General features: G+C 41.7%; 1 protein-coding gene across 1 annotated transcript in view; it reads left to right on the top strand.

Annotated features, from left to right (window-relative positions):
• The window catches only part of LOC122806092 (jouberin-like), an 806,047-nt gene that overhangs the window by 616,297 nt on the left and 179,284 nt on the right, over positions 1–10,466 (top strand). The window contains exon 6 of the mRNA XM_044076334.1: positions 1,744–1,826. Within this exon, the coding sequence (XP_043932269.1) occupies positions 1,744–1,826 (83 nt within the window). The remainder of the gene's footprint in view (positions 1–1,743; positions 1,827–10,466) is intronic.

Here is a 10,466-nt window from a genome sequence, read left to right as displayed (position 1 = left end):
TAGATTTGTATGTGGAGGTTCAAAGGAATTGAAAGAAGCCAGATGGAAAAAAAAATAAAAAAGATGGGAGAAAAATAAGGATTCAGGATATTTTGGATGAAATGTGATTACATTTGGATGGCTTTGCAATTGTAGACTGCAACTGTAGAAGGGTGAGTGTGGATGAGACTGTACAAGACTTTGAAAGCTTTCTTATAGTAAGTTGTTGATGAGAAGTAGCTTTCGATGCATGGCATTTGGTAAATTATTCCAGTTGGTAGGTAGTAACTAGGTAAGGCGCACTTTGATCAACATTCATTTAATGTCTGAGTTTTACTGTCATATTAATTTGCTGTTGACCTGAGGCAATAATAAGAGAGAGATTCTTTATATGGAGAGGAGAGAGAACAGTAATTAGTGAAGATGAGCTTGTACATGAAGCTAGAAAGAGGTGTAGGTAGTGAGAAGTCACCCTAAATGTACATGATTGCTGTAGTGATATGTTCTTAGAGGTACAGAAGTACTGAGCCTAAAAGTTTTTATTTGGTAGTGTTTGGTACTTGAGAAAGAAAACACATTCCTATTAGCCATATTTCAGTTGTGGCATGATAAAATTTTGGGCAAAGCATATTCTGTTTAATCAAGTTAAATGCTTTGTGATTTCGTAGGATACTTTGATGTTTGTGTTATTGTGGTAACCAAAGTAACATGATGTGAGCTAATGAGTGTGAACCTATTGCAGGCTGAGATATTTCAGCTGTTAGACTTATTAAATGGGATCTCCATTTGTTTGAGAATTTTTAAATATTTGTTGAATTCTAAAGAACAGTTTTAGTAAACAGTTATTTATCTTCAGTCATAACTGGAATAATGTACTAAAGTTTTTCTGCTAAAGGTTTTCAGTATTGGAGAGCAAGGGACTATATATATATATATATATATATATATATATATATATATATATATAATAGCAATTGGTCTGAGATCTGTTCTTTCCAGCTTCACATTTAGCAAGTAGAATACTTGTTATATTAATCTTGTCATTCATTCATTGAAAGTCTACCTGCTTACATTAAAATGTGTTCATCAGTCTCTGTTTAATGATTATTCTGGGAATTTGATTTTACTTTACATGATTACATCTGACAGAAAATGTAGTGAAAAATAGAACATTTCACACATTCGTACCAAAAGCAAAATGTACTAATAAAGTTACTGTTAACAGTGAGTTTTTCATGCATCTTTGCTGGAAAAAGTTTAACTTATATTTCAAATAGATAGGCATCATTAACAAAATCTAAACATTGTAGAAAGCATTTTTCATAAGCCTTTAAGAAATGCAGAATTGAAAATATAACTTAACATTGTTTCAATCTGTATGCTTTCACAAAACCTGACCGTGCCATCATGTTATTATAACTAAGAAATCTGAAGTAACTAGAATTAACTTGCATTGTATAAATCATTAACTAAAAAGGCAAAACCTTTCAAAATGAAAGTTTCTCTTGCCTAATAAGCTGTACATGTTAACAAAAGAGGTAAACCTACAGTTTTTCAGCCGTCTGACTTTGTAACCACACAAGGGCAGAATCTTCATGGGTGGAAGTCTTTGTCTTTTTTCCCATACAGGGTGCATGTTCTTTCAGGAAGTCAGTGGGTTTCCTCAGCGAACAAAGAGAATAATATTGGCCCCATCGTCTCTTGTTTTTCTTCTTCTTCTTCTTATGTATTTTCTCTCTCTCTCTCTCTGTTTCTCTTTTGCAGATGTCTGCAGTAATCAGCAAGTTGGGGGATCTAAAATTTGTATCGGAGCATGATGACACAGATACCGAATCACCTGCAACAAAGTAAGCAGCAAAACATTTTAGAAACTGTAGTTTTACTGCCTGCGGAATTAGTCTGTTTGCACCATTTTGCTCAGTTTGTTAATAAAATCATGAAGAAGCGGAGATGCCGAACATTTAGCAGCATGTTTAGTCTTTTTAAACTGGTACATCATATAAGCCTGAAAGTCAAGAGATGAATTATTAACATATATGCTTTTAAATTTGTTTTCTTTTTCCATATTTTGCAGTCTGTCTTACTGTAGTTAACCATGAAGCAACACAAATGTTCTTAAGCCATATAAGACATAAATCTTAAACCTTTTTGAATAGGTCAAATCTTTACCTAGATGTTAAGAACTGCCAAAAGTCCCAGCACTTCAGCCTAGCTGCCAAGCTTGCAGGAGGAGAGAGTAGCTTTTGGCCTGCTTCTTATTGGCGTACAGCAACAGTGGTCCCACTCCACAAAGGTGGTGCCACAACAGACCCCGGAAACTATCGCCCTATAAGCCTTACTAGCCTGGTCTGCAAAGTTGTGGAGTGTATCATCATGGAAATCATAAACAAAGACATTGGGAACCTCCAGACACTGGATGCTACCCAATTCGGCTTTGTTAAGGGCAGATCTTGCCTCTTGAACCTGGTCGACTTCTTTGAAACAGTTACCAAAGCCATAGATGAAGGGAAGGTAGTCCACACAGCCTACCTGGACCTCGCAAAAGCCTTCGACACAGTACCCCACTCGGGCATCATAAATAAGCTCACCAGCTTAAATATCAACCCCTATGTCACAAGATGGGTTGCAAACTGGCTCAGGGATAGAACCCACATGGTCAGAATAGCAGGTGCCATGTCAGACTCTAAACCAGTTACAAGTGGTGTCCCACAAGGCTCAGTCCTGGGACCTCTCTTGTTCGGTATATATTTTTCTGAGGTACAGGCTAACACGGGTGGATTACGGCTGACCAAGTTCGCAGATGACTGCAAACTGGGTGCCATAATCGACTCTCCGGCTGACACAAGCATCCTCCAAAAGGGTCTCACAGAGATGTATAACTGGTGCCAGAGCCATGGCCTAAAGCTAAATGCCAAAAAGTGCATAGTCATCCCCTATGGGGAAAAACAAAGTGCCCACAAATTGCCACATAGGTGGTAATCCATTAAGTACGGAAGAAGTAATTAGGGACTTGGGGACCCAAGTAGATAAAAATCTCTCCTTTGACAATCACGTTGCCAAAGTGGTTAGAAAGACCTTCTATATAGCCCACCTTATCACGAAAGGGCTCACATCTAGATCAAGAGAGGTAATTGTGCCCCTCTACTCATCACTTATCAGGCCCATAATTGAATACAATGCCCCATTTGGGATGTACCTTACCCGACACCTGCAGCAACTGGAAAGACCCCAAAAGTACCTCACCAAGAGGATCAAGGGGCTCAAACAGATGCCCTATGTAGTTCGGCTAAAGAAACTCCAGCTCTACTCAGTTGCGTACCGCCTACTCAGAGGTGATCTGTGTCTGACGTATAAAGCCATGTCCAACCCAGAATTAATGGACATGCTTCACCTCAGGAAATCCAAATCCCTTAGAGCTACACACTCTAGGGACTTGCACCTCAGCACAAAAATAAATAGGACATGCTGGAGGGACAGATTCATATCCCAGAGGCTCCCCTCACTCTGGAACAAAATCCCAATCCATGTTAGGCAGAGACCCTCACTGACCCTCTTCAAGAGAAATCTTGACGAGTGGATGGGAGATCGTAAGTTTACCCCTGGGATCTCTTCTGTGTCCCTGCTTGACAGAGGTACAGTAAACTAACCTTAAAAGGGCTACCTTCTATGACCTACTATACAGAGGCACAGTCAACTAATCTAAAATGGTGGCGAAATCCACACATACTCTGGCTAGGCTTATAAATGCCCTAGGGCAGATAGCCTAGTATCAACCTATGAACGTATAACAGTAGCTAGGGGTGTTCAGTATATACACCAGATAGCAAGTCCCTTGTGCAGCCTTGACCTATACTGGAACACCTTCAGAATGCAAAGGAAGAAAGAAACTGAGAGGAGACATCAGACACGCACCTTTCTTAAGGTAAGCCTTTCTTTTAAAGAGTTTTTAGATCCTGTATGTAATGTTCTCAAGTAGTGTGGACTTGAGTTTACACTGATCATGCACTACATCATGCAAAAAGTGTTTAAGGGAAGCACTTATTTTAAGCAACAGTAAACAACATTCACGGAAGGATCACATAAAGCACAGTGAAACTAGACTCCATGTTAACAGTAAGGCAAACACTATTCATATTAAGTCATACAGAAACACGAGGATATAGAGTTTCCATACAATGGATTTGTTATACAAAAAAAAAAAAAAAAAAACAGAATTCTTGCTGTTTCTTTTCACAAGACAAAACCACCTAAGAACAGATGATGGTATATATTCCAGTACTAACCAAAGAATTTGGAACCCTTACATTGGCTTGTTGCTAATTCCAGTGAGTATCAAACCAACTTAAAAAAGTTTATTTAAAATTACTAATGCAGTGGTACTTATGGGAATAGGTGTACAACACTGGTTCATTAATACTGTGAGCACACTTCTGAAAGACATTTGTATAGGGCTGAATGATCTGTCTTAGACCATAACAGAAAAACATACTAAGTGCAGACAAGGCCCCATCCACACACTTTTTTGACATTATATAGAAAATAGTTTTTTAAAACCAGTCTGTTCAAGCACTGGGGGGACTTCCAGTGGATAGCAACAACTTGATGACAAATTGCTAAAACTTGGACTACACATCCCCACTCAGTATGAGACAAAATCTTGGGCATATCTGACATCATCATTGTAAATCATCAGCCATAAAGTTCTAAATCTGTCCTGAGAACTCTTGCACCAAGGGAAATATAGGAACAAAATCTCTGTATACCAGGATGAGACCCGAATTTATACAGAATATTCACCCACTCCCACCACAATGCACAGAAGTCCAACAAAGAACAGTTATTCACCATGTATCAAAGCTGAATATATCACTGTCTATCTGTATGTGCTAAACCATAAAAAACTTGCAACTCTTCAAAAGGTTGAAAGCCACCCCCTTTTTTGACTCCTTAACTAGCTGTCTCAAAGAGAAAATACCCTTTATATCCATTTCTACCAACAGACAGGTCTACCATTCACTTTAATTTTGGATTATTCCAGACAGGTTTTTCCTGATGGTAACCATTTAAAATATATGGAGTTACAATACCAAGTCCCAAATTGTGGAGACCGAATGATCAGATATCTAGACAAGATTGTCATTTCTCAGAATTTTCCCTTATGTATGGCAGTCTCAGAGTTTATATATGTATTGGTTTGGGGGAATGAAGGGCTTGTCCCCCACATCAGGGGGTTCCCCCTACAAAAAAAAAAGTTTAAAAGAGAAGAGTGAGGTTCAGTACTCATTCTTCTGTATTTTCAGTCTTTTTTTCTGTATTTTGGGACTTGGCATTGAGAGTCCCGGCATTTCCAGACCCCTTACATTTTTGTCCCTATGGATTTGGACAATTAGTCCAAGATGTTCATCTTGTTTCACTGTTGAAGTCATTACAATTGGGTTATCCTGCTGGCAGGCTACCTGCACGGCCCGAGTTCCAAAGTCTAGGTCCGGCGTCAGTTGCTGTCACCTCCTCCCTGACATCAGTGCACCAGGAGTATAAAAGATGCAGCTGACGCCATTTTCTTCAGTCTTTCTTGCCGCGCGGTGCCCGAAGCAAAAGCAGTTCGCAAGTGCCGGTCAGTCGACTCCTGAGATTTTCAAATTCAAATTTCAGATCCGAAGTCTTCATTAAAGCTAAGTACCCCATTGGGGAAACTTTTTTCTTGCTCCAGACCGATGTCAGAAAAAGTAAAAAATTGTATTTCTTGTGGGAAGCAAATACCTCATACGGATTTTCATTCTTAGTGTATTCCTTGCTTAGGCCCTGACCACAACGTTGCTAGCTGTCCGTTTTGTACTAGATTTAACCAACGCACTATTAAGCGTCGGTACGATTTTGCATTTCATTACTTTGGACGAAGATTCAATTATATAATGCCGTCAGAACAGCTGACTACCGGAGTTTATAAAAAGTGCAAAGAAAAAGAAAAGGACAGGCATCTGAAGTCCAAAACTGATGACGAGGCTTCCGCTAGGCCTCTCGCCGGTTCGTGTGTTCTCAGTGAGGCACTTTCTCAGCCCCTGACGTCCCCTACCTCAGAGCCACAGGCCGCTTCCGACTCCCACGTGGAGCCAACTAGGCCGCTGGAAACTGAAGGTATTGGACACTCGGAAACTATTCCCTCAGATAGGTCTGGAGCCGCTGAGCAGGCATTGGCTTCTGAGGGTGTTTTCAGGCCTACACAGTTATATGTAAAGCCAACTTCAGCTTTAAAGGCAAAGACTAAAGTAGCTCTAAAGACAAAGAAACAAGTACAGCATTCTCCTGGACAGGCCTCCATGCCTAAAAAAACAGATGCTTAAAATGGCCGAAGACCTAATTACTTTGATCAGGGGTTCCCATCCCCCTCCTGATAAGAGGCCTAGGCAAGAGATAGAATATGAATCTTCAGATCAGGTTTCCATTTCCTCTGATTCCTCTTCTGAACATGAATATTCCCTTCCTCCCTATGAGGGTTCTGATGCTGAAGAATCTATCCCTTCAGCCTCTCCTTCTGAGGATTATTCTTTTGGGGAGACCCTGCATACTGTGAGGGAGCATTTCCATTGGGAGAGCCAAGATTACTCAGAATCTAAGAAAAGGCTCAGAGACTTCCTTTTATTACCCCAGCACAGGCCCCTTGCTATTCCTCCTGTTTTAGACATTGTAGATGATGTTTTTACAGAGTCCAGTCTATCTCCTGACTCTTTGCCACCAGCTCCTGTTAAGCCAGACCGATACTACAGGGTTCCGGATTCACATACATTTCTTTACAAAATCCCTGCTGCTGACCCAGAAACTATTTCTCAGGGTCCCAAGGGGGTCAAGGCTTCCACTGCAAAAAAAACTATCCCCTCTGATAGGGATTCAAGGGCCCTGGACAGATGGGGGAAAAAGATTTATACTTCTGCTACCTTGGCTGTAAGAGCTTTAAATCGTCAGTTTTATATGCTTAAATATCAGCAATATCTTATGTCACTGCTTAAACAGAAATTGTTGACAAATTCAGAATGTGCAGAAAACAAAGAAATGCAGGATTTATTGCATGCAGCTGAACAAGTGGGAAAGCATACTTTGCAATGTGGTTTTGATTATCTAGAGGCCTCCTGCAGGGCCGCAGTTACAGGTTCTGTCATTAGGAGGCATGCTTGGTTAAAAGAACAGAATCTGCCTGATCATGTTAAAGCAAAACTATTAGATGCTCCATTACAACATGATATGTTGTTTGGTGTTAAAGCAGAAGATGTGTTGAAGAAATTGGAGGACAAAGCTAAATCTATGCAAACAGTGAAGGATTTCGTACAGGTACAGCCTCCCAGATTTAGCAGGAACTGGCCTACAAAGAATTGGTCCTTTCCAGTGTCAGACAGGCCACAAAGAGGCAGATACAGACACCCCAGAGGCAGATCACAGCCCCAAGGCTCATACAGGCCTAAGCAATGGAGTGCTTCTACCTCCAAAAGTGGAGAGGAAAATCACAGCCATACAGGAAACAGTCTCAATGACTTTCCCCTGCCAACACCAAGCAATTATCTTCTGGCAGCTCCTTTGGGGGGAAAACTAGCACTTTTTTCACAAAATTGGCACATGATCCCCCAGGACAAATGGGTCTTAAATATCGTATCTCAAGGCTACAGGTTCCACTTTCACACCCTGCCAAGGCCAAATGGTATGCCAGACCTGCCACACAATCAGTGGGGCAGAGGCACAAAAACAAGTTTCATCCCTCATGGACATGAGAGCCATTCAACAAGTATCACATCAAGAGCAGGGACTAGGATTTTACTCAAGGCTATTCTTGGTACCCAGAAAGGACAAAGCCTGGAGACCAAATCCTGGATATTCCAAAATTCAAAATGTTAACTCTGCAGCAGCTTCTGCCCATGCTGGGCAAGAAGACTTGGCTTGTGACTTTAGACCTAAATGAGGCATACCTGCATGTCCCAATCAGACAATCACGCAGAAGATACCTCAGAGTTATAGCTGGCTCAGTGCACTACCAATTCTATACACTGCCCTTTGGCTTATCTACTGCGCCCAGGGTCTTCACAAAATGCCTGGCACCAGTGATTGCATTTTGCAGACAAAGAGGAATACAAATATATCCTTACTTGGACGACTGCCTTATTCAAGCAAAGAACAAGGACATTCTACTACAGCATCTGGCATTTGTAACAAGGTTACTAACAGGTCTAGGGTACACAGTAAACGAAAAGAAATCAAAACTCGTACCCTCGCAAGAGATAATATTCCTGTGTGCAAGCTTAAATACAACTGCTCAGATGGCTTATCTCATGCCAGAGAAACACAGACAACTGACTACTTATTTCAAAATGTTGGCTACAAAGACCCAGTTATCTGCAAGAAAAGTTCTGCAGGCTTTGGGCTTTATGGCATCCTGCATTCTACTAATTCCATATGCAAGACTGCATATGAGGAAACTTCAATGGTATCTAAAAAGTGTTTGGACTCAACATTGCAACAGCCTGGAAACAATAATTACCCTCATTCCCTGCCTGCAACAGGAGTCTCGATGGTGGGCAAAAGCCTGTCACCTCAACACGGGACAGCCATTCACCATACCCACAGCCAGGTAGACATTGACAACAGATGCATCAGATTATGCCTGGGGGGCCCATATGGCAGGAAGATGTATTCAGGGCACATGGTCCACAAGTCAAATGCATCTACATATCAATCAAAAAGAGATGCTAGCTGTACAGAATGCCCTGACAACCTTCAAGGATCTACTTCATCCAGGACAACTACTGATAAAAACGGATAATACTACAGTCATGTGGTACATAAACAAGCAGGGGGGCATACGTTCCTACCCTCTCTGCAGACTAGCCATGAACTTGTGGGACACAGCATTGACTTACCAAGTACATCTGCAAGCACAATTCCTGCCAGGAAAGATAAATACTCTGGCAGACGAACTAAGCAGAAACCTAATGGATCCCCATGAGTGGAAATTGGATCCACAAGTCTTCAGCATGATAACAAAGAACTGGGGATGCCCGGACATAGACCTATTTGCCTCCCCTCACAACTGCCAACTACAGAGATTCTGCACAAGGACTTATGACAAGCAAGCATGGAAAGTGGACGCTCTAAGTTTCAGCTGGAAAAACCTAACAGTATATGCCATTCCTCCTCTGCCTCTCCTCCCCAAGGTACTCCTCAAGGTCAGACAAGAGAAGCCAAAAAGTGATACTGATTGCCCCAGACTGGCCCCGCCAGCACTGGTGCCCAATCCTAAAGAGCCTGTCTCAATGCCCAGCTTGGATATTACCTCAAATTCCTCACTTATTGACCCAACAAGGCAGTCAGATACTGCACAGCCAACTCAGGACCTTAAACCTGGCAGCATGGCGAATAATGTAGCCATTCAAGACACACCTCTCTCTAAAGCAGTGATGGATGTTATTTTGGAGGCCAGGAGGCCTAGCACCAGAAAATCTTATGCAGAAAAATGGAAGAGATTCTGTGCTTGGAACCAGGCACAAGGTATTGACACGATTGTTCCAAATATTCCTCAGATTTTGCAATACTTAACTGAGATGCTGGATAAAGGCATTTCCTTTTCATCAATTAAAATTCATGCCTCTGCCATTTCAGCTCATTACAATACAGAACCACCTATTTTTTCATATCCATTAGTAAGGCAGTACCTCAGAGGGGCCAAAAGCATAAGACCTCCAAGAAGAGCCCCAATACCTGCAAGGGACCTCAACTATGTCTTGGAAAAACTCACACTGCCTCCGTTTGAGCCAGCCTCTGCAGCTGATATGAAATTCTTATCCTGGAAAACAGCTCTGCTCCTAGCAATAACCTCCGCTAGAAGAGTCTCAAAGTTACAGGCACTCATGGCTGTGGAACCTTTTATCATTTTCCATCATGACAGGGTTTCTCTGAGGACAAACCCTACTTTTATGCCTAAGGTAGTGTCCAGTGTGGCCCTTAACCAAACAATTAATTTGCCTACCTTTTACCCAAACCCACAGAATAAGGGTGAGAGACTTCTGCATTCTTTGGACATTCACAGGCAGCTGCACTTCTACTTGGCAGAACCAAAGCTTTCAGAAAGACTGAACAACTTCTAGTGACATATGCTGCAGGATCACAAGGAAAGCCTATCTCAAAACAAGTGGATAGGCCACTGCATTAGTTTCTGCTATTCTCAGCATGGCAGATCAGTGCCTAAGGGTATTAGGCCACATTCAACCAGAACAGCAGCCACTTCAGCAGCCTTCCTCAGAGGAGTACCAACCAAAGACATCTTAGAGGCTGCAGCTTGGAGTTTAGTGCATACTTTTACAAAGCACTATCACGTACCTCTCTACTCTAAATCCAGGGCAGGCTGTGCCACTGCAGTTCTGCAGGCCTGATAGCCCCTCCTAATCCTATTTAGCACCAGCCTCCCAACCTTAGCTTTGGGATTCAACCCAATTGTAATGACTGCAACA

The sequence above is a fragment of the Protopterus annectens genome, chromosome 1.part1 (assembly GCF_019279795.1).
Source record: "Protopterus annectens isolate FY-2018-M chromosome 1.part1, PAN1.0, whole genome shotgun sequence".
NCBI lineage: Eukaryota > Metazoa > Chordata > Ceratodontiformes > Protopteridae > Protopterus > Protopterus annectens.
The sequence above is the reverse complement of the archived record's forward strand: the minus strand, read 5'-3'. Positions and strand labels throughout refer to the sequence as shown.